Source organism: Dreissena polymorpha, chromosome 1 (assembly GCF_020536995.1).
Source record: "Dreissena polymorpha isolate Duluth1 chromosome 1, UMN_Dpol_1.0, whole genome shotgun sequence".
NCBI lineage: Eukaryota > Metazoa > Mollusca > Bivalvia > Myida > Dreissenidae > Dreissena > Dreissena polymorpha.
Genome location: NC_068355.1, coordinates 46,486,653 through 46,512,762, shown reverse-complemented (window position 1 = coordinate 46,512,762; position 26,110 = coordinate 46,486,653). Strand labels below are relative to the sequence as shown.

Here is a 26,110-nt window from a genome sequence, read left to right as displayed (position 1 = left end):
GTATAACTTTGGTATGCTTGGACCTAGAGTCTTCAAACTTGACATGAAGGTTGGCCCGGATTAACAGATGACCACTGGTCATTTCAAGGTCATTCATTTGAAGGTGAAGGTCACTGTGACCTTCAATATAAAAATGTTAAAGTTGTTATAACTTTGGTATGCTTGGACCTAGAGTCTTGAAACTTGACATGAAGGTTGGCCAGAACTAGTAAGTAACCACTGGACATTTCAAGGTCATTCATTTGAAGGTCAAGGTCACTGTGACCTTGAATGTAAAAATGTTAAAGTTGTTATAACTTTGGTATGCTTGGACCTAGAGTCTTGAAACTTGACATGAAGGTTGGCCAGAACTAGTAAGTAACCACTGGACATTTCAAGGTCATTCATTTGAAGGTCAAGGTCACTGTGACCTTGAATGTAAAAATGTTAAAGTTCTTATTTCATGTTATAACTTTGGTTTATTTTCTTACATTTGATAATGAAATTGATGGAAACTTCAAACAATATCTTACTAATTTGCTAATAAAAAAATTGAGATCAAACTTTCCTAATTGTCAATTCAAGTTCATATTTGTGACCTTAAATGTTATTGTTGTTCATGTATATGCATGCATTCAAAACATAACATAAGGTTTGCTCATGCCTTGAAAAGTACTTACATTTCATTTTGACCTTTGAACAATATTTCAGTAATTTAAGTATTGCATTGACAAAAACACGAAAGGTACTTTCCTGTCATTTAAATCAAAAATCCGGCTTCAATGCGGTCATCTCCGACCGCGGAACTCTTGTTTTAAAGATAAATTAAGCAGACTTTTTTTTTTAAAGCCAACTTACGGAAAGCAGTCAGACATAATGGTGGAGTATGTGTGCGCCTGAGCTTGTATGGACTTAAATGTCTTCATTAATGATACAATTTTAAAAACTTTTAAATAACGTTCATCATCATAAAAGACTTGTCGCATGTATGACACATCTCCCTGGCTCAAAGGTCAAGGTCACCTAGATTTGAAAGGTCAAATTTTCCATGAATTGATTGTCTCTACTGTAACTTTGTCATTCATCATGCAATTTTAAATTAACTTTTCACAAATGACCACCATAAGGAGACAGTGTGTAGCTTATAACACCCTACTCCCTACCTCAGATGGTCATACAACTCATATATCAAAAACAGCCATAAAATAGCTTGTCCAGACTGTAGATTTCTCATTTATCACGCAGTTTTAAAATTTATTTACTAAAAAATGTTCATAAATGGAAAATGCATGTCACACCTTTGGCAAAGGTTATGTCACACTTAATGCCAAAGGTCAAACATGTGCGAAATTTGTTAAATATTTATAGGCGTAATTGAACATGGCTCCACATTTTGCCTACTGGGATCAAGCTAGTTTGATTAGATACTTCATAAAGCATATAACTTTTTATGCCCCTTTCGAAGAAAAGGGGGTATGTAGTTTTCACACTGTCCGTCCGTCAGTCTGTCTGTCAGTTTGTCTGTCAGTCTGTCACACTTTTTGTGTCCGCTCTCTAATTCAAATAGTTTTCATCCGATCTTTACCAAACTTGGTCAGAAGTTGTATCTAGACAATATCTAGGTCAAGTTCGAATATGGGTCATGCCAGGTCAAAAACTAGGTCACGGGTCACTTAGTGCATTTCAAGGATTTAGCATGGTGTCCGCTCTCTAATTAAAGTAGTTTTCATCTGATATTTACCAAACTTGGTCAGAAGTTGTATCAAGACAATATCTAGGTCAAGTTCGAATATGGGTCATGCCGGGTCAAAAACTAGGTCACGGGGTCACTTAGTGCATTTCAAGGATTTAGCATGGTGTCAGCTCTCTAGTTTATGTGGCTTTCTGATTTATTTTGATATTCTAAGACATTTTTATGCCCCTGAAGGAGGGCATATAGTGATCGAACTGTCCCTTTGTCTGTCCGTCACACCAGAAACGTAGATAACAGAGATAAGAAGGTCGCCAAATATCGGCAAACTCTCTCATGTGGCAGGGTTTCGGCGAGAAAAGCGCGCAACTGTTTGTCGGTTGCCACAGTAGTTAACACGCTTATCAACATTTCTGAAACACGCTTTCGCGTTTCAGTTTTTGCGATTTGTAACAAATAAACTGTTATGTAATATAAAAATGAGAATGTATGCGGTATTATCACACAATTGTAATGTGTCAATTAAAATAAATCACATGCCGCATTGTTGAATTTAGCTATTTTATTCGCCTCCAGTTTGAAAAAGCACACACTATGATATCCGGTTTTTAATGATGGTCTTTGAAATACGATAAATTCAAATTAAGAAGCGATCAGAATCTTACGTCAAACAACTAATAATTGGTTGTTTTAGATTTTTTTTTTCATTTTAATTGCAGTGTTTAAATTTGATAAATCTGACTACCATTTACGTGTAGTAAAATTTGAATAAAGCTCTGAACAAATTCATCTTATCATGGAGAGCATCTATTCTTGGTCTGCTCTAATCGACTGTTTGTGTTCATTGTTCTCTTAAATTACCGCTAAATTCAATGCACGATTTTACCAGTTATAACATTACCACCTAGAGTATATGTATAGAATAGAAATCTAAAGACCCGTATACTGTGCCATTCTCCGTAATTAAGCATATTGATCCAGTTATTTAGTTACTTTTCTGTGTCTCTTCACCATGTCTGTAACGGATTTTGTGTCATGGGATGACGAGGATTTAAATCTCGATTTACTTCTAGGTATACCGATTATGATGAATATTGTGATAGTGTATTATGATGAGTATTAATTTGTTCAGGACTTTACCCAGTCAGTTGTGTATGAGTGCCAAGAATGCAAAGTTAATGAAAAGAACATATGGATTCTGTATGTTGTAAAAAAGCATCATCTTAACTTGAAAAGTATGTCCTCTTATGTACATTATGATATAGTAAAAGGAGCCTATGCAACCATTTATCTGATAAAGTCTCTTCATAAACCTCTGTAGTAACAATTTTAGTTTGTGCAATTAAATAATGGTTGAACATAGTTTTTACAGTTTAATGATATTTATCAAAACTTCATTATTCATGGACAAATATATCAATACACCTGGCATAACAAAACTTATGCAATTTATAAAACATAACACATATTAAGCGAGTTGTTGATATTACAAATAACATATTAGAAGAAAACAGCTAATATTCTGCAGTTATGCAGGCAACAAACATGAAAGCATAAGAGCCATTATCGTATGAGGCAGGGTATTTATGTTTCTGAAGAAAAATCATAATCGCATAAGAATTTTTCATCATGGAGATTGGACTACAAATGTGACTAAGAGTGTTGACTTACTTTTACTATTGCCATATAAGGAAAAATGCCCTGTTGCCTGGCCATGTTTTTAAACCATTTTTGAACTTGTCCGAGACATCATTGGGACACATTTTTTACCAAGTTTCATGAAGACGGGACAATAAATGTGGACTCTAGTGTTAAAAAGGTTTTTCTGTAGCCATATATAGACATAAAAAAAAAAAATTCACCACCCCCTGGTACCAATTTTTTTCAAACAACCGGAGCCATTTTTGAACTTGCCCAAGATATAATTGTGACACGTCTTCTGACTAAGTTTCATGATGACGGAAAATAAACCAGAACCATTTTTATACGCCCGTATAAAATACGGGACGTATTATGTGAAACCCCTTGGCGGGCGGGCGGGCGGCGGGCGGAAGGCATCACTTTGTCCGGACTCTAATTCAAATTGTATTCATCCGATCTTCACCAAACTTGGTCAGCAGTTGCATCTAGTTGATATCTAGGCCAAGTTCGAATATGGGTCATGCCGGGTCAAAAACTAGGTCATAGGGTCAATAAGTGCATTTTCAAAGGGGCCACTTTGTCCGGACTCTATTTCAAATTGTATTCATCCGATCTTCACCAAACTTGGTCAGCAGTTGCATCTAGTTGATATATAGGCCAAGTTCGAATATGGGTCATGGCGGGTCAAAAACTAGGTCATAGGGTCAATTAGTGCATTTTCAACGGCGCCACTTTGTCCGGACTCTAATTCAAATTGTATTCATCCGATCTTCACCAAACTTGGTCAGTAGTTGCATCTAGTTGATATCTAGGTCAAGTCCGAATATGGGTCATGCTGGGTCAAAAACTAGGTCAAAGGGTCAATTAGTGCATTTTACTTTGTCCGGACTCTAATTCAAATTGTATAAATCTTATCTTCACCAAACTTGGTCAGTAGTTGCATCTAGTTGATATCTAGGCCAAGTTCGAATATGGGTCATGCCAGGTAAAAAACTAGGTCATAGGGTCAATTAGTCCATTTTCAACAGCGCCACTTTGTCCGGACTCTTATTCAAATTGTATTCATCCGATCTTTACCAAACTTGGTCAGTAGTTGCATCTAGTTGATATCTAGGTCAAGTTCGAATATGGGTCATGTCGGGTCAAGAACTAGGTCATAGGGTCAATTAGTGCATTTTCAACGGCGCCACTTTGTCCGGACTCTAATTCAAATTGTATTCATCCGAAACTTTTAAACAACTTTTTATCCTGCGTCAAAGTGGTATGGGGGTATAAGTCACATTCAGTGACAAAGCTCTAGTTCAAGTTGAATTCACCAAACTTGGTCAGAGGTAGTATATAGATTATATATCAGTCAGGTCTGATTGGAGACATGCAACCGATTAACACATGCAATATTTTTATGCAATATTTTTATCCAGTTTTATTTTGCGATATTTTCATCGGGTTTATTTTTTTCGCGATTTTTGAAACGAGTTATTTTTAACAACATGTTTATTGGTAAGTTTCATTTTTCCTTCAATCTAATCATGATTTCCACAGGTACATGAGTTTTTCACTGTGCATGGGTACTATAGAAAGGCAACTGTTTATCATTGTCATCAACCTAAAATCAATTTTTATACGCCCGTTTTAAAAAAACGGGACGTATTATAATTTCACCTTGGCAGCGGGCGGGCAGGTGGGCGGTGTCCACAGCAGTTTCCGCTCTCTAATTCAAATAGTTTTCATCCGATCTTCACCAAATTTGGTCAGAAGTTGTGTCTAGACAATATCTACATGTAGGTCAAGTTCAAATATGGGTCATGCCAGGTTAAAAACTAGGTCACGAGGTCACTTAGTGCATTTCAAGCATTAAGCATGATGTCCGCTTTCTAATTTTAGTAGTTTTCATCAAATCTTCACCAACTTTGGTCAGAAGTGGTGTCTAGATGATTATGAAGGTCAAGTTAAAATATGGGTCATGGTAAAGTTATCAAGTTGTCCAAAGCCTTAAAACGGGCGTATCTTGTGACAGTTTGGCACTCTTGTTTAACTTGTCCAAGATATCAATGGGACAATAATCTGACCAAATTTCATTAAGATTTGACAATAAATGTGGCCTCTACAGTGTTATCAATGCAAATTTTTACGCCGCATAACACACACAAAAGGCGATCACAAAAGCTCACCATTAGCACATTATGCTCAGGGGAGCTAAAAGGCAAAAAGATAATCACTAGAAATTTGTTACCACAAAAAATGGTCTTGGGCAACTTCCTAACCATGAACATAGACAGTAGTGTGTCCTGCTTCATTAACACATACTTTCATACTTAAATATGTTTTGTCATTGCTTTGGTATGAATGTAAACAGAGCATGTCCATGTCTCTTGTGTGCGTTATGACAATATATGGCTTTGGATAACTTCACTCATTATGGAACACTCAACCCTGATAGACGCAGTGATCTCAACTTGACAGTCTCCAATGCCAGCTGAGTCTGGTTCTGTTGTTGACGATGACGAACCACAATGAGTTGCTTTGTCTTCATACATTGCGGTGTTGAGAGAAGTATCATCCTTCGTTATCAGTTATGGATTCATCCTAATCCAGCAGGAACCAATCGTCAAGTGATGTTGGGGATGATTCACCAAGTAAATGCCAAGATTGCTCGTGCTGCTTCTGCACCCCATAACTCAGTCGCTCCTTCCTGGGCATGGCCAAACTGAAAATACAAATTAGCATATCAGATGAACACCAAATCATATGATATGTATTATATGCTATTCTAAATTTAAATAAAAAACATAAAGGCCTCATGAAATTATTAAAGAATGCATATAAGCATGCATTTTATAATGTTTCATATGAGAATTCTTTTTCTTTCTATCAGCAACCCGACAACATTCAGGCTGTTCAATTGACTTGTTACTGCATATTGTAATAATGGCAATTTCTTAAGATATAACAGTCTACTGCAGTTGACTCCCTAAAAGCCAGTTATCTTTAAAATAGGATTTATGTGTGTTACATGAATATTACATTGTAACCTTAAAACACTTCCATAGTAAAGAAATCCTTTCCTTGTAATAGAATCAGCCTAATTTTTATAAATTTATGTCATATTTCAGCAAATAAACACCAAAAGACAATAGAAAACCAATCCACCATTTACACCACACAATATCTGCAGGTAATAAGACAAATTTTTGTCTTATTACCAGGTATTGTGTGGTATTAAGTATTACCTGAGCTAAGACATCTTATCAAATTACCTTCCTATATTATAAATTGATAAACAAGCACCTGTTTGAAATTAAATTTCTTTGCAAAGGAATATCACTATGAAACTGTAAAAGCTATATAAAGTACAATTAGCGCTTTAGAAAAATATCAGTTATTATGTGAAGCAATACACCCTTTTTTAGCTTTGGACACTCAAAATATGCAAGTTCTTTGCGGAAAATCTAAACGGCTGAATGCTAATATCTGAAAAACAGGATAAATCACCAATTGCAATATTTCTTTATTTAAAGGAATGTCAACATGAAAATATGGGCAGACATAAGCACTCAATTGGCATTCTAAAATGATACCATATTTGATGGGATCCATAGTTTATATCTGATGTTTTAGTTGCTACAACTATGAAGAGTTTGGATTTAAACAATTTTTGGGTTAAAGAAGTTACCTGCAAAGTGGGGTAAATAAAATCTGTTGTAATTTTCTTATGAAAAGGAATATCATAATGAAAATGTGGGACTATATCATTTACAAGTAGCGATCTTTAAATATATAAGTTATGATATGATGTGATGCACCATTTTTTAAACTTTGGACACTCAAAATATGCAAGGTTTGTGCGGAAAATCAAAACGACTGAATGCAAATACCTGAAAAACAGGACAAACTTGGATACTTTCATTATTTAAAGGAATATCAAAATGAAAAGAAGGGCAGCCTTAAAACTCAGTCTGCACTTTAAAATGATACCGTTGATGATATGATCGATAGTATATGTTGTCAGTTTTTGTCGCTAGAACTCTGAAGAGTTTGGATAGAAACAACTTTTGGCTTAAAGCGTGCACCCCCAAAATGGGGAAAATGAAATCTGGTGTAAATTTCTTATGCAAAAGAATATCACAATGAAAATATGGGACTTAATAAATTACAATTAGCACTTTAAAAAAATATAAGTAATGATATGATGCAATGCACCCTTTTTTAGCTTTGGTCATGCAAAATATGCAAGGTTTTTGCGGAAAATCAAAACGACTGAATGCAAATACCTGAAAAACAGGACAAATAAAAACTTGGATAATTTCATTATAGAAAGGAATATCAAAATGAAAAGATGGGCAGCATTAAAACTCAGTTTGCACTTTAAAACGATACCATTGATGATATGATCCATAGAACATGTTGTCAGTTTTAGTCGCTAGAACTATGAAGAGTTTGGATTGAAACATTTTTTGGCTTAAAGCATTTACCCACAAATGGGGAAAATAAAATCTGGTGTAATTTTCTTATGTAAAGGGATACCAATATGAAAATATGTGCAAAAAATACAATTAAATTAGCACTTTAACAAATATCAGTTATGATATGATGCAACACACCCTTTTTATACGCCCGTATAAAATACGGGACGTATTATGTGAAACCCCTTGGCGGGCGGCGGGCGGGCGGCGGGCGGCGGGCGGAAGGCATCACTTTGTCCGGACTCTAATTCAAATTGTATTCATCCGATCTTCACCAAACTTGGTCAGCAGTTGCATCTAGTTGATATCTAGGCCAAGTTCGAATATGGGTCATGCCGGGTCAAAAACTAGGTCATAGGGTCAATAAGTGCATTTTCAAAGGGGCCACTTTGTCCGGACTCTATTTCAAATTGTATTCATCCGATCTTCACCAAACTTGGTCAGCAGTTGCATCTAGTTGATATCTAGGCCAAGTTCGAATATGGGTCATGCCGGGTCAAAAACTAGGTCATAGGGTCAATAAGTGCATTTTCAAAGGGGCCACTTTGTCCGGACTCTATTTCAAATTGTATTCATCCGATCTTCACCAAACTTGGTCAGCAGTTGCATCTAGTTGATATCTAGGCCAAGTTCGAATATGGGTCATGCCGGGTCAAAAACTAGGTCATAGGGTCAATAAGTGCATTTTCAAAGGGGCCACTTTGTCCGGACTCTATTTCAAATTGTATTCATCCGATCTTCACCAAACTTGGTCAGCAGTTGCATCTAGTTGATATCTAGGCCAAGTTCGAATATGGGTCATGCCAGGTCAAAAACTAGGTCATAGGGTCAATAAGTGCATTTTCAAAGGGGCCACTTTGTCCGGACTCTATTTCAAATTGTATTCATCCGATCTTCACCAAACTTGGTCAGCAGTTGCATCTAGTTGATATATAGGCCAAGTTCGAATATGGGTCATGCCGGGTCAAAAACTAGGTCATAGGGTCAATTAGTGCATTTTCAACGGCGCCACTTTGTCCGGACTCTAATTCAAATTGTATTCATCCGATCTTCACCAAATTTGGTCAGAAGTTGTGTCTAGATGATATGTAGGTCAAGTTCAAATATGGGTCATGCCGGGTCAAAAACTAGGTCACGAGGTTACTTAGTGCATTTCAAGCATTTAGCATGGTGTCCGCTCTCTAATTGAAGTAGTTTTCATCTGATCTTCACCTAATTTGGTCAGAAGTTGTGTCTAGATGATATGTAGGTCAAGTTTGAACATGGGTCATGCCGGGTCAAAAACGAGGTCACATAGTGCATTTCAAGCATTAAGCATGTTGTCCGCTCTTTAATTGAAGTAGTTTTCATCTGATCTTCACCAAATTTAGTCAGATGTTACATCTAAGTGATATCTAGGTCAAGTTCAAATATGGGTCATGCCGGGTCAATAACTAGGTCTTGAGGACACTTTCAAGCATTGAGCATGGTGTCCAAAACCCTCGAACGGGCGTATCTTGTGACAGTTTGGCACTCTTGTTTAGCTTATGTCACTGGAAATATGCATGTTTTTTATGGAAAACCAAAATGGCTGAAAGCAAGTATGTGAAAAATAGGGTAAATTTAAAACTTGCACAACTTCATTATTTAATGGAATATTACAATTAAAATATGGGCAGACATAAAACCCAATCAGCACTTTAAAATGATACCATATATGATGTGATCCATAGTTTATATTCGAAGTTTTATTCGCTAAAACTATGAGGAGTTTAAATAGAAAATTAAATGCATCGTCAAAATGGGGTAAATAAAATCTGGTGTAATTTTATTATCTAACAGAATATCACTGTAAAAAGGTGTGAATTCATTAAACCTATTCAGTACTTTAATACAAAAATCAAATTTAATAATATCCAGGCCATATTTTCTTAGTTAAATGTGTCACAAGTTAACTGAAATTGGAGCAAAACATGTGTTTTCCAAGAATAGCATAAAAATTCAGTAATGTTTGTAACGATTCTTACCGTAACCTCCGATGATGTCGCTTGTTTACTGAACTGGTCTGGTAAACACATTACCCAGCAATTTAAAAATAACATATTCAGTCAATGTCAACAAAGTACTCGCTCTAAATTTGCTCTTTAGTTTGTAGCTTTTACCCGCTTCGCAAACAAATGGCGTCGTCTATATTTTTCTTCAAGTCTCGCGAAATCCCGTAACGTGTGAGAACTCGGCACGCTTTATTGTACAACATGGGCGACTTTCCAATCTCTGTTATATCTGTTGTCTCTGGTCACACTTTGCGTTTAGATTTCGAAAAATGCTCATAACTTCTATGTTGCTTCAGATAGCAATTTCATATTTGGCATTCATGTGTATATGGACAAGGCCTTTCCATACACACACAAATTTTGACCCCTGTGACCTTGACCTTGAACTTAGGGTCCGCGTTTAGGTTTCGAAAAAAGCTCATAACTTCTACCAAGGGTTTATAGGGGGCATAAGTCATCCTATGGTGACAGCTCTTGTTACTATACCTTTGATTGAAGTGCTTTAAAAATGCTATTGAGTAGAAAAAAGGAAAGGTGAAAAACACTGAAGTTATTGATATTGAAAATCTCTTATCTGCTTTGACCTCAAACATTTTTATTTTCCAAGTCTCTCTGGATAAACTTTCTCTATTATATAGTTCTTTGTGATCAATTATTTTGTTCTGCCTTTTATTTATATGCAATTATAATTATTAGATAAATGAATAACATACAAAAGTGTCACAATATGTCATTAAGCTGCCTTATTCATCTAACTGGCTTTTATTTTGTTATTTTATTTTGTTATTTTATTTTGTAAACCTGCTGTGAAGATTTAATTTGATAACACTTCTAATAAAACAATATGCTGACAGGGACAAGCTTTTCCCTGTGCTTGGATTTGGTGCAAAGCTGCAAAATGGATCTGTGTCCCATGAATTCCCTTGTGTAAGTACTGACTTGCGATGCAATATTTATAGTCTGAATGTAACAAGGACAAACAATTGCAGTGTTCTCTCTGGTATTCTACAAGTTGTGGTCAATAATTTCAATGCTTCAATACTTTTCTGGTTCCTGTGTATTTTTAGCTCACCTGAGCACAATGTGCTAATGGTGAGCTTTTGTGATCGCCTTTTGTCCGTCCTGCGTTGTGCGTCATGCGGCATCAACATTTGCCTTGTGAACACTCCAGAGGCCACATTTATTGTCCGATCTTCATGAAACTTGGTCAGAACATTTGTCCCAGTGATACCTCGACTGAGTTCGAAACTGGGTCATGCTGGGTCAAAAACTAGGTCACTAGGCCAAAAAAAAGAAAAACCTTGTGAACACTATAGAAGTCACATTTGATACCCAATCTTCATGTAACTTTTTCAAAATGTTTGTCTAAATGATTTATTGGTTCAGTTAAAAAATGATTCCGGTCCGTTGAAAAACATGACCGCCAGGTTGCGGGGCAGTATTCCTTTTATGGCTTTAGAGAAACCTTTTGAACACTCTAGAAGTCACAATTTTTGCCCAATCATCATGAAACTTGGTCAAAACATTGGTTTCATTGATATCTCGGACGAGTTCGAAAATGGTCCAGAACGGTGAAAAAACATGGCTGCCAGGGGGCGGGGCAGTATTCTCAATATGTATATAGTGGAAACATGTGAACACTCTAGAAGTCACATTTTTGGTCCAATCTTCATGAAATTTGGTCAGAACATGTGTTTTCTGGATATGACGGTTGAGTTCGGATCGGTAAAAAAACATGGCCGCCAGTGGGGGGGTCATTTTCCTTATATTTGTATAGTAAAAACAGATTGTGATCACTCTAGAAGTCACATTTTTAGCCTAATTATCATTTTAAAAAATCTAAACTTCGATTTTATAGATATCTTGGACGAGTTCGAAAATGGTAATGATGGGTGGAAAAACATGGCCGTCAGGGGGTGGGGCAGTTTTCTCTATATGTATATAGTGAAAACATGTGAACAGTCTGTTAAAAAAAAAAGACAACCTGTACATGCATACTTTCTAATAGTTAACTCCCTTGTTTAAACCTTGTTAACTCTCAAGAGGCCACATTTATTGTCCAATCTTCAGGAAATTTGGTCAGAAGATTGGTCTCAATGATATCTTGGATGAGTTTGAAAATGGTTACGTTTGTTTGAAAAACATGGGTGCCAAGGGACGGGGCATTTTTTCTTATGTGGCTATATATGGCTATAGTAAAACCTTGTTAACACTCTAGAGGCCGCATTTATCATCCAATCTTCATGAAACTTGGTCAGAAGATTTGTCCCAATGATATCTTGGATGAGTTTGAAAATGGTTACATTTGCCTAAAAAATGTGGCTGCCAAGGGGCGGGGCATTGTTTCTTATATGGCTATAGTAAAATCTTGTTAACACTCTAGAGGCCACATTTATTGCCCAATCTTCATGAAACTTGGTCATAAGATTCATCCAAATAATATCTTGGAAGAGTTCAAAAATGATGCTGGTTGGTTGAAAAACATGGCCACCAGTGGGCGGGGCATTTTTCCTAATATGGCTATAGTAAAACCTTGTTAACACTCTAGAGGCCACATTTATTTTCCGATCTTCATGAAACTTGGTCAGAAAATTGTTCCCAATGATATCTAGGATGTGTTCGAAAATAGTTTCGGTTGCTTAAAAAACATGGCCACCAGGGGGCGGGGCATTTTTCCTTATATGGCTAAATATGGCTTTAGTAAAACCTTGTTAATACTCTAGAGGCCACATTTATTGTCCAATCTTCATGAAATTTGGTCAGAAGATTGGTCTCAATGATATCTTGGATGAGTTTGAAAATGGTTACGTTTGCTTGAAAAACATGGTTGCCAAGGGGCGGGGCATTTTTCCTTATAAGGCTATATATGGCAATAGTAAAATCTTGTTAACACTCTAGAGGCCACATTTATTGTCCGATCTTCATGAAACTTGGTCAGAAGATTCATCCCAATAATATCATGGATGAGTTAAAAAATGATGCAGGTTGGTTGAAAAACATGGCTGCCAGTGGGTGGGGCATTTTTATGTCCCCCACTATAGTAGTGGGGGACATATTGTTTTTGCCCTGTCTGTCTGTTGGTCTGTCTGTCTGTTTGCGCCAACTTTAACATTTTGCAATAACTTTTGCTATATTGAAGATAGCAACTTCATATTTGGCATGCATGTGTATCTCATGAAGCTGCACATTTTGAGTGGTGAAAGGTCAAGGTCAAGGTCATCCTTCAAGGTCAGAGGTCAAATATATGTGGCCAAAATCGCTCATTTTATGAATACTTTTGCAATATTGAAGATAGCAACTTGATATTTGGCATGCATGTGTATCTCATGGAGCTGCACATTTTGAATGGTGAAAGGTCAAGGTCATCCTTCAAGGTCAGAGGTCAATTACATGTGGCCAAAATCGCTCATTTTATGAATACTTTTGCAATATTGAAGATAGCAACTTGATATTTGGCATGCATGTGCATCTCATGGAGCTGCTCATTTTGAGTGGTGAAAGGTCAAGGTCAAGGTCATCCTTCAAGGTCAGAGGTCAAATATATGTGGCCCAAATCGCTTATTTTATGAATACTTTTGCAATATTGAAGATAGCAACTTGATATTTGGCATGCATGTGTATCTCATGGAGCTGCACATTTTGAGTGGTGAAAGGTCAAGGTCATCCTTCACAAGGTCAAGGTCATCCTACAATGTCAAACATCATATAGGGGGACATTGTGTTTCACAAACACATCTTGTTCCTTATATGGCTATAGTAAAACCTTATTAACACTCTAGAGGCCACATTTATTGTCCGATCATCATGAAACTTGGTCAGACGATTTGTCCCAATGATATCTTGGAAGATTTCGAAAATGGTTCTGGTTGGTGGAAAAACGTGGCCACCAGGGAGCAGGGCATGTTTCCTTATATGGCTATAGTAAAACCCTGTTAACACTCTAGAAGCCATATTTATTGTACGATCATCATGAAACTTTGTCCCAATAATATCTTGGACAAGTTCGAAAATGGTTACAGTTGCTTGAAAAACATGGCCACCAGTGGGCGGGGCATTTTTCCTTATATGGACTTATGAATCTTCATGAATTTTTTTTGGGCTTTTCAGGCCCTCTTGTTAATATGTGTTGTTTTTGCATGTTACAAGTAATTTTTCATACAAGCCACACGTTAACTCACTTTTGTACTGAAAGGAGATGAACCTTACTGTGACTACATAATCAGGGCCATGTTGGTTTCAGAACTTCAACCCTCAGAACCCCTACTGTGCGGGTATTCCAGGCATCATGCAGGCCTACTACACGTCTCTACGACAGGTGCAACTGTACGGACCCACAAACTTCTCTCCAGTCATTAACCATGTATCCAGGTAAGGAATCCTAGAACTTCTCTCCAGTCATCAGCCATGTTTTCAGGTAAGGAACCCTAGAACTCCTCTCCAGTCATCAGCAATGTATCCAGGTAAGGAACCCAAGAACTTCTCTCCAGTCATCAACCATGTTTCCAGGAAAGGAACCCTATAACTTCTCTCCAGTCATATGCCATGTATCCAGGTAAGGAACCACAGAACTTCTCTCCAGTCATTAACCATGTATCCTGGTAAGGAACCCTAGAACTTCTCTCCAGTCATCAGCCATGTTTCCAGGTAAGGAACCCTAGAACTTCTCTCCAGTCATCAGCCATGTTTCCAGGTAAGGAACCCTAGAACTTCTCTCCAGTCATTAGCCATGTATCCCGGTAAGGAACCTAGAACGTTTCTCCAGTCACCAGCCATGTATCCAGGTAAGGAACCCTAGAACATCTTTCCAGTCATCAGCCATGTATCCAGGTTCCCTAGAACTTCTCTCCAGTCATCAGCCGTGTTTCCAGGTAAGGAACCCTAAAACTTCTCTCCAGTCATAAGCAATGTATCCAGGTAAGGAACCCTATAACTTCTCTCCAGTCATTAGCCATGTATCCAGGTAAGGAACCCTAGAATTTCTCTCCAGTCATAAGCCATGTATCCAGACAAGGAACTCTAGAACTTCTTTCCAGTCATCAGCCATGTATCCAGGCAAGGAACTCTAGAACTTCTTACCAGTCATATGCCATGTATCCAGGCAAGGAACTCTAGAACTTCTTTCCAGTCATATGCCATGTATCCTGGAAAGGAACCCTAGAACTTCTTTCCAGTCATCAGCCATTTATCCAGGTAAGGAACCTTAGAACTTGTCTCCAGTCATGAGCCATTTATTCAGGTAAGGAACCCTAGAACTACTCTCCTGTCATTAGCCATTTATCCAGGTAAGGAACCATAGAACTTGTCTCCAGTCATCAGTCATTTATCCAGGTAAGGAACCCTAGAACTTCTCTCCGGTCATCAGCCATTTAACCAGGTAAGGAACCCTAGAACTACATTTACTCTCATGTCATTAGCCATTTATCCAGGTAAGGAACCCTAGAACTACTCTCCAGTCATCAGCCATGTATCCAGGTAAAGAACCCAAGAACTTTTCTCCAGTCATCAGCCATTTATCCAGTAAAGGAACTCCAGGTTGAGAGCCCAGTGCTCTACTATTTATTAGAGCTGACTGGACCCATCTAACCACCAAGAACATTCAATCTCTAGCCCATGAGTTCTTTGGGGCTTAGATTAATATTTTAGTATCTAAATTTTGTATAAGCAAATACATAAAACAATTGATGGCATTAACCGGTGAAAGTGCATCCCATTAGACTTGTTGTTCAATGCTCTCACCATAATTTGTGTACTTATGTAATTACAACTATCTTTTCATTTTATTTAACACTCATTAAGGCCCAACTGGGTTAAAAAACTATGCCAAAAGGTCAACTCTTAGAAATACCTCAGAAACACTCATGTATGCTTATGTAATGTTATAACTTAGTCTGAATGTTTATCTTTACCATTTCTAGGCCAAGTTTAAAATAGGGTCACGTAAAGTCAAAAACTAGGTCACCATGTCACATCTTTGGCAATTTTGTACCTTGCGCTATGTTGAGTGCTTTAAGGTTATTGTGGCTTTTGTATACGTACAGAGATTAATGGAATTCTATTGGAGTGCTAGAAAGATCTGGATCATGTGAAATCGAGCAATTTATTTTAGAGTTATCAGAAGGGAAGATGTGTGTCAGAAAGATCATGTGCAATTATTAGTTCTGATGGTTGAGATACTTGTCAAAAGCATGCTTCTAACAGTGAACAATGCCCAGTTAAACATATCACTGTTAGAAACAATGAAAATAAAACAAATCATTTACCAATAATATTTATTAGATATGCTTTGTAGATTGGAAATTATTTTATTTGTGATTGAAAAAACACTTGCTTTCATTTATTTTAAAATCAAAATTTGCAAATAATATAACATCTGTAATACATATTGTTATGATTTCAGATTTGCTCAGGCCAAGAGAGACGGGTCTGCCTACTTTGTGCTTCTAATTATCACTGATGGAGCCATCACAGACTTAGACAACACAATCAACTCAATTATCAACGTATGTGTGGAATTTTATACTTATATTATACAGATTTTTTAATCATGTGTAAAATAATGAAAGAAGATAAATCAGAATTACAAATCTTGACAGGTTAATAATAATGATAATACATGCGTTAGGAAATTGTTGATCTTTAGGTCCCTCAAAAAAAGAATGTAAATTTTTCAGACGGAACCTATCTGCAGTCTCTCTACCTAAGGTGACAGGATTAAACAATGTTCATGTAGATTTGGTACATAGAAACCAATAAAAATGTGATTCAACAAGTTGGTCAATACTTTTACAGTAACCTGCGATTTGTCTAACATTATGTACAAGAAGAAGATGAGTTTATTTATGATTACACAGTTTTGTTTATTGTGAGTGACTATTATTTGTCACCCATTTCTGCTTGCTTCCAGGCGTCCGCTTTGCCAATGTCTATCATCATAGTGGGTGTAGGCAATGCACAGTTTGACAGTAAGTTTCCACATTGTCTTTTGTGTTGTTTTTCATGATAAGAAAATATAACAGCATTTATTGCACTCCAATATTATATATAGAATACATCTATAGCCATTGGAATGTATTAATTGGTGAATGGTAAGACTTGACCAAGCCCACGTGCATGGATTCAGATCTACCTGTCAATTTCTGTTCCATAAAAAGCATGTGGGTTGTGTGTAAGAAAATAAACAATGTAAGCATGCATTAGGCATAAGCTTGATCCTGGCATAAGCTTGACCAACTTGAAGGCTACTAAATACTGTAGATCTAAAAACAGTTAGCATGATACATATAAGGTATTTCTATTAACACAGGTTAATCGTGGGCAGCAGTCCTGTTAAGCTAATCAGGAATGACACATAACACCTAGGCTGGATGATAAGGAGAGGCTTCCTTTGAATGAGATATTCCATTTAAGTGGAAAGTGATGTCCCTGATTAGCCAGTGCGGACTGCAGAGGCTAATCTGGGATGACACTTGCACATGCATTAAGCCAAATTTTCAAACAACAGACTTACTTTGTTATTGACCTTTTTATACCCCTATTACGATTGGGCAATAATTATGTCTTCATTATGAGATTTTAAAATCATTTGGCACATTTGTTCACAATCATTGGACGGTGTGTCGCGCAAAATAATTACGTCAATATCTCCAAGGTCAAGGTCACACTTTGAGTTCAAAGGTCAAAAATGGCCATAAATGAGCTTGTCAGGGCCATAACTATGTCATTCATTGTGAGATTTTAAAATCATTTTGCATATTTGTTCACCATCATTGGACGGTGTGTCACGCGAAAGAATTACGTCAATAACTCCAAGGTCAAGGTCACACTTTGAGTTCAAAGGTCAAAAATGGCCATAAATGAGCTTGTCCAGGCCATAGCTATGTTGTTCATTGTGAGATTTTAAAATCATTTGGTACATTTGTTCACCATTATTGGACGGGGTGTCGCACTAAAGAATTACGTTGATATCTGCAACGTCAAGGTCACACTGTGAGTTCAAAGGTCAAAAAATGGCCATAAATGATCTTGTCCAGGCCATAACTATATCATTTATTGTGAGATTTTAAAAATACCTGGTACATTTGTTCACAATCATTGGACGATGTGTCATGCTAAAGAATTATGTCGATAACTCCAAGGTCTAGGTCACACTTGGAGTTCAAAAGTAAAAAATGGTCATAAATTTGGACGGCATGTCATGCGAAATAATATAAGAGTTCAAAGGCCATAAATGATAATGGCATTATAATTCTTAAAAATTGCCATAAATTTGATTCTCCTGTTTTGTGAAGACAGCATGCAGAATAGTCTGTGTCAATGCGGCAAGTGGGGGTATACGTCACGTCTGTGACAAAGCTCTAGTTGCATTCTGACATTACATTTTATACATATAATAGATACTTGTTGTCCAATGCAAAAATATCATGGACTTATCAAGACATGTTGGGTGACATAGTCAAAAATAAGTAAATAAAAGCTTGGCTTGCGTGAGAAAAATAACTTTGAAGTCAATATTTTTCATTGGACACAAATTCTTGTATATTTTCGTGGGTACCATAAAAATGCAGTCATAAGTCGAGATTTTTTCTTCCAAAAACTGATTAAAATTATAGTCTCAACTTGTGAGATCATTGTGAACAAAAATCGAGGAAGATCGATCCCCGCGTCGTCGCGGTTATGGTTGTTTAAGTTGTTGTTGTCATGAAAACTCGTTGATTTACAACGCAAAACGTCTTACTTGAACTGACGCGAATTAATTTAATCATATTTTTCAACTTTGCTTTTGCTTTATTTTGATAATTTAATCCAACATTTAATGTTAGCAAGTTTTTTTACTGGAATTGCAAACAAAGAGTCAGTTTAAGTCTTCCGAAAATTTGCAGTCTGTGTGAATTAACAGTTTGACGTCATCAAAGGAAAGCCGCTTCCTGTCTGAAGCCATTAAGCGACAAATTTCTCGCCAACAAAATTGGCTTCCTTTGTCTAGCAATCAACAAGCCGAACCAATCGTGTGTTTGTTCCTGAATGAAGTTTAATGGTTAATTGAGCAAGTGTTTTACTTAAGTTGAGTTCTGATTTGCTGAAATTACTCGGCCTAAGCATTTAAACGACAAATACATTTATCAACGATTTTCCATGAAATACTGATTAGATCTGATTAACAAACTTTCTGTACAGTTCCTAACTATGGCAGACGCTTGTGTTTTCAAAATTCCTAAACACATATATCGTAAATAATGGCACAGTGTTTTGTTGGATTAATTTTACTTATTATCAAATTGCAAGGTAATACTATTTTTATCTACTATAATATAGGGTTTGTTTAAAATAATTAACATGTTAAACAATATAGTTGCGTCACAGACTCGGAAATGAATTTCATGGGGTCGCAATTTTACTGACGCTGATTTTCCTATTGTCTGTAACTTTTACCCGACTTATGAAGTGCACATACACAAAATTTCACATTTTCGAACCATATTTATACCCGCAACATATGATCGGGTAGACCGATGACTGAGTTTTTACGGTATGCTTGAAAAGTCTTACATCAGACCTAATACAAAAAATCCATAAATTTAAGATCCAGCCTAGAAGCCTGATTTTACAATTAAACACAAAATTTCATGTCAACGAAATGTAGTGATGCGCAGGATTCCCGGACTCCTCATACAAAAATGATCTTAAATAAATTGATAACATGCCTGAAAAAGTATTTAAAAAAATAATATCTGCACTAATGAAAATATGAATATCGAAATGATCATCAAAAACTAGTAATTCTATTGTTTGGCTGTTCTAGGATGTTTGTTTTTATCTAAATTACCTTTAACAGTTTGTGCTGTGCATGCTGTTGATTCTTAATACGTATTTTGTATAAAGCCAACACCTTTACAATACCATAGGCATTAAATGCTGGCTACTGATATGTTGTTAGCTATGGACGTCTTAGATGCTGATGGCCAGAGACTGGGGATTGGCGGCCGTTATGCTGAACGTGACATTGTACAGGTATTTGTGAAGTATGATGATAATGCATCACCTTGCTAGTGTTCCCAATCGTCAAGAACTTGATTTGTTTGTTTACAATGTGAATGGTATCTGACAGCCCATTTGAATTGCCCATTGCATCATCTCTGTGCAGCTGTGATTTTATAAAGGTAAAAAATCATAAGCTTTTGACTTTATTGATAGTAAGACAACAGGACTTATGCTTTACCTGTTTGACAACAATGTAGAAGTTTGGTTTTTGTGAATTTTACTGTATACTAAGTGGATTGCAACCAACAATCCTTCCTTTGTTTAAATAACAGATATTTCAACAAAAGTATGTTGAAGAATTCATAGTATCCTCCAGTGACCTAATTCCAGTGACATAATAAAACAAATAACAGAATCGTTGAACCAATTGTAATAATGCATTAACAAACACTTTACCTTGTATTTATTATTTAAAAACAGTGAAATCCATGTCAATTTTTTGCCCACTGTTTATACAGGCAAGAGATGCTAGTTTCATACACACTGTTATAACGTAAAATATTTTCATGGGTGACCTTATTTGTGTGACAACACACCAAAGGGAGAGTACTCAATTACAATTGGGAATAAAACATGTTGTGTTTACACTTGTGCAGTCTTCTGCTTCACTTTGCAATGTGGAAATGCCTTGAAGGGGACCTATAGAATGTTGTTTGGAATATGGATGAATTATAATTATTTTAGTGAACTCAGATTTTTAAATGCAGTGAAATATGCATTTCCTCATTGTTAGTTGTATTTATAAGTGTGACCTCATCAAGAGTTTCTCATTCTGAAAGTAAACATATATGAAATAATGTCCCTGCCAGAAACGCTCTACAATATCTTTTCAGTTTGTACCATTCAGAAATTTCCTTGGTGGACGGTACGGCCCGGATGTCAGTCTGTCCCAGGCAGCCCTGGCCAAGGCCGTTCTGGCTGAGATCCCAGACCAGGTGGTGCAGTGGATGAGAAAGAATGGCATCAAGCCCAAGCCTAAGCGGCAGTTTGCCCCCTCCCTGGTGCCTGGTCAGTCCAACCCTGGTGCTCAGGGTCCTACAGTGCAGTCTGGTTACCCCACTGGGGGCCAGCCTGGTCCTTCACCACACTCTCTAGGAGGTCAGGGTGGGCAGCAGTATCCCCAAGGAGGTACACCACAAAACCCACAAGTTGGTCCGCCGTACCCACAAGGTGGGCCAGGGGGTCTACCATATCCACAAGGTCAGGGAGCTCCACCTTACCCACAAGGTGCTCAAGGTAGTTCACCATACCCACAGGGTGCCCCTGGGGGTCCACCATACCCACATGGTGGCCAGGGAGCACCACCTTACCCTCAGGGTGGTCAAATTGGTCAGCAATACCCTCAAGGAGGTCCCCCTTATTCTCAAGGTCAGACTGCACCATCATACCATCAAGGGGGTCAGGGATCACAACCATATCCACAGGCTGGTCAAAGTGGTCAGCAATACCCTCAAGGAGGACAAGGTGGTCAGCCTTACTCTCAAAGTGGCCCTGGGGCTCCACCAAACCCTCAAGGGAGTCAGGGAGCACCATACCCTCCAGTAGGCCAAGGTGGTCCACAATACGCACAAGGGGGTCAGGGAGCTCCCCATCACACACCAGGTGGACAGGGTGCTCCGCCATACCCACAGGCAGGTCCCCCCTATCCGCAAGGAGGCGCAGGAGTTCACCAATATCCACAGGGCGGTTCTCCCTATCCACAAGTAGCTCCAGGAGGTCCCCCCTACCCCCAGGCTGGACCTCAAGGGACCCCCTATCCTGCTGGCCCAGGACCTTCATCTGCCCCCTCAGCTCCCCCTGGGGCTCCACAAAGGCCTCCTCCAACATACCAAAGCCTTCAGAAATAGATGTTTTATTGTAGGCATTAAATTAGATGTTTTATTGTAGGCATTAAATATTTTTATTATATTAGCTTTTATTGGACATTTTATATTTAATTAGTATGCTTAGCGGGGAAATGTAACCTTATTTATTGAATTGCATTTACTAGTACATTGGACAGTTTTATGGTCCAACAAGTCATCATGGAGCTTAAATACATGATAAATGTTCGGAAGTTTTGCTTTTGTTTTTCTAATATTTATAGTCAACAAAATATTAAGTGAACTATCCTATCCACAATGTCCATGTCTTAGTTTTGTAGTTTCCTACTGTCACATTTATTTCTTTATAATCATGAAACTTGCTGTGAACATTTGTTATGATGAAATCATGTTTGTGTTTGGAAATGTTTCTGGTTCAATGAACAACATGACCACTAGGGGGAAAGACAGTTTTCCTTAAATGGCTACAGTAAAACCTTGTGAATACTCTATCGGTCTTATTTATATGCCTTATTTTCATGATATATACTCTGAACATTTGTCACAATTATATTTTTGCCGTTTATGAAACTGGGTCCCATTTGTTCTTAATCTAGGTTACTACATCAAATTAAGGAAACAACTTGTGAATAATAAAGAGTTAAGCTTATCACCCAATCTTCTTGGGTCTAAACATCTGTCCCAATTATATCTTGCTTAAGTTCAAAGTTGTGTGTATGGGATCACAAACTAGGACCAGAGATTTATCAAAAGAAAACACTAGAGGCCAATTTTCTGGCCCAATCTTCATGAAACTTGATCAGAACTTTTTTCCCCATGATATTTTTGCCAATTTTTATACTGCGGCATAAAAAAATCAAGGTCACTAGGTAAAATTGAAAGAAATATTTGTGAATATGAGAGGCCACATTTATTGACCAATATTCATGTTACATTCTCAGAACATGTCTGATAATTATATTACAACAGAGTTTGAAAGTGTGTCATGGGCAGTTATAAACTCGGTCACAAGGTCAAATTATAGAAATCTAGTGAGCACTAAAGATGGTAAATTTATAACTAGTTCTTTTTGATAATTTGTCTAGAATGAAGTCTCAACCAAGTTTGTAACTTTATCAGGTGGTGTCAAAAACTAGGTTGAATTAAAGAAAAGGCTTGTGAACACTATTGAGGCTACATTTATTGCCATATGTTCATGAAACTTTATCTTAACATTTGGTCAAATTATTTCACTGCCTAGTGAGGTATGATTCCTGTCTATTGAAAAACATAAGGCATGAAATTTTTTTATGTGGTTTTAGTAAAACCATATGAACCATTTAGAAATCATATTTTTACCCAGTCATTGTGTAACATGCCAAGAACATAAACAAGAGGGCCATGGGCCCTAAGGACCTCGCTTGACCCTGAGATGTTTTTAAACGAACCAGAACCCTTTTCGAACTCGGCAGATACATCATTTGAACAACTTTGACCAAGATTCATGAAGATTGGACTAAAAATGAGTGTTCACAAATTTTCAACTGTAAAATTATAAGGAAAACTGCTCTCCCCCTTGGTGGCAATGTTTCTTGAACAAAAACCATTTTCAAACTCATCTGAGACATTATTAGAACAAGTGTTTTGACCAAGTTTCATGATAATTTTGACTATAAATGCGACTTATAGTTTTAAGATGCTTTTTCATGTTTGTATACACAAAATATTGTGATATGACATCTGGGCTAGGTTTGAAAGTGATTGTGGTTTGTTCAAGAGCATGGTTGCCAGTTGTTGTTGCTGCAGTTATATTGTGAAACACTTCCTGCTCGGATTAGTAAAAAATTTTGGGGTCTCAGGTGTGTGCTAAATAGTCTTTGTCTTTCTTGTTTGTTATGAGTGCATTTTTGAAATATAAACAAAAGAGCTGTTGATCAACGATAAGAAATTACCATGTTGTAAAACACAAACAATTAACTAACCAATGGCGAGGTAACTCTATAAACTTTTGTCTTCAACATTTTCAAGTAGACCATTCATAGATTTATATCAATACAACTATGAGCGATATTGAACTGTGTCTGAAAATAATTTAAATGTATTTCCTCAAACTGTACATATACTTTTCAGATATGAATTGTTATTGGTATCATGAACATGTATTTTCCAAGTTTTAGAAAGTTAATGTGACTGGCAAATATATTCCTAGGTGGTTTATGTGTTAAGTATGACTGTTTAAAATTTAGTGCAATATTTGTGTGTGTTTTCTTCTGAATAAATCTCCCATTTAAGGGACCTGCAATAACATAAAAGCAATAAGTGTATGTCTGGCTGATTGTTATTGCTATTTCATGTTGTTACAGGTGCTGCTGCTTTGTCAATTAATTATAACTTCATATTTTATTTTTCCGAACATTTTTAATTTTCGTGTAAAAATTTAGTCTGCAAGTGTTCAAAACCACCTACCGGTATGAATAAGTATTAATGTTTGTTCTAATGTTACCGTTGTTCTTAAATATTGATCAACATTAGATATAATTAACTGTGTGTTTTTGTGCTAGGAACTATATATAATGCACAAAGAAAAAACTTTTCATTAATGATTACTGATTGTAACTTTTCATTAAATATGTTATTCGGGTTATTAAGTCCAACATAACTAGCATTAAGATATATTTTTAAATCTTGTCATTTTAATATTTATCTTTGATTATTTCTTTATATTTTTGATATTTGTTGCTGTCTTATTCTCATACTATAAACTGTTAATACAAATTTCAGCTTCTCGTCCTTTTTGTCAAGTATTCGACCCTGCCACAAAAAATAAAAGATTTTTTTTAATTTGCTTAAAAAGTATACACGTATGTGCGAATATTGACATTTTTACAAGTACATTTAAACACACTAAGTTTTGCAGTTTACTGGTTAATTAACCAGGTACAATAATAGATTAACACATGAATTTGTGTGTACCCTGTTGCATCCCTAGTTTATATCGTCTCTGTTATTAGCGTCTGTCCAACTTCATGCCAAACTGCGAGTCATGTTAGAGATAGACAAAGATAAACATGTGCATTTTGTAAGATTATTCTTTGATAAATTGGTCAGTAAATCCCAAAATTGCATCTTGAATATTTATAACAAGCTGAAAAGATCAGTCACATTTTAAAACATTAAATTATTATCTGAAATCTAATGAAAAAGCAGTATATTTCTAATGAGTGTATGTTTATATCATATCTTTATATTAAAATCAGAAGTTCATTTATAGCTCATGGTATGCTTTTGTGATCATTTTTTATCACTGATGATGTCATCAACATTTATTTTTGGAACCATCTGGAGGCTATATTTTTTTGGCTCTTCATGAAACTTGGTACGAATATCTGGTCGGATAAAGTTTCTTTATGACTACTGTGAATTCTCGTGCACACTAGAAGTTTTTTAGCTCAAACATCATGAAACTTGCTCATAATGAATAATGATAACTTTTCAGAGTTTAAACATTTGTCAGATGCGTTAAAAAACATGGCCACCTGGATGCAGGCATTTTTACTTATATGAACAAAGTGTAACATTGTCCATCATCTATCGGTCATATTATTTGCTAAGTCATCATAAACTAGTAACATTTGTTTTTGAAATCTTGGCCAAGTTCTAAAATGATTCGGAAAACATCACATAAGCTGCATATATATTTTTTAATCAAATCAAAAACTTCAATCTCAAGATTCGACAAAGAAAACAAGAGGCAATGTCAATCCTCACAGCCTGAATGGACATTCTCTATCCCATAAAGTGAAACATGGAATATGTATATAACACATTATTACATAAATAGATGTTAGGAGTGTTCAATATGCTTATGCAGTCCATGAGAAAACTACATTTCTCTTTTAACTACATTTTAGCACCGCATAAAAAAATAACATTAATTCTGAAAAAAAATGTGGTAAAAATAGTTCCAATTATAGTACCCATTTCAAAATAATCTACCCCAAAAAGAAAACTTGTGACATGCCTTTATACATAAATCAATATTGATAAACTTTAGGAACATCCAGCTAGGCTGAAAAATAGGTATTATTAAAGTCTTGAATAATATTGATGGCCTGAACTCCTTAAGAAATAAACAGCACATAAAGGATAAATATTTTTTTAATAAATTGTACAATGGAACAGAGGTAGTATGAAAGCCAGTACATAACAAAATGTGTGTGTATACAACATTCATAAAATGTAGTTACCCAGGAATTTACAAGTGAAGAAAAAACACATTACAATTTCAGTATTTGTTTATTGTAATGTAAAGCTTTACAATATTTTACCACAGGATTTGTTATAAATCAAAATGTAGTTATTGACAAAACAAAATATAAATGACTAAATCATTTTTCAACAAAACAACATTTTCTATACTATAAAGACTGTAAGCCAATGTATTTAAAAAAAAAAAGCTAGATT

General features: G+C 36.3%; 1 protein-coding gene and 1 long non-coding RNA gene across 6 annotated transcripts in view; both read left to right on the top strand.

Moving 5' to 3' along the window:
* The window catches only part of LOC127865081 (copine-8-like), a 69,596-nt gene extending 45,164 nt beyond the window's left edge, over positions 1-24,432 (top strand). For all 5 annotated transcript variants that reach the window (XM_052404974.1, XM_052404972.1, XM_052404971.1 and 2 more), the window contains 6 exons: positions 10,661-10,733; positions 14,047-14,174; positions 16,204-16,306; positions 16,711-16,768; positions 19,741-19,814; positions 20,678-24,432. In XM_052404974.1, the coding sequence (XP_052260934.1) occupies positions 10,661-10,733; positions 14,047-14,174; positions 16,204-16,306; positions 16,711-16,768; positions 19,741-19,814; positions 20,678-21,691 (1,450 nt within the window). In that variant the 3' untranslated portion in view covers positions 21,692-24,432. The remainder of the gene's footprint in view (positions 1-10,660; positions 10,734-14,046; positions 14,175-16,203; positions 16,307-16,710; positions 16,769-19,740; positions 19,815-20,677) is intronic.
* LOC127865117 (uncharacterized) lies at positions 3,651-8,909 on the top strand. The gene is made up of 3 exons (XR_008042484.1): positions 3,651-3,849; positions 4,006-4,122; positions 8,086-8,909. It is a non-coding gene; the product is annotated as an uncharacterized LOC127865117 (long non-coding RNA).
* Positions 24,433-26,110: the final 1,678 nt, after the last annotated feature.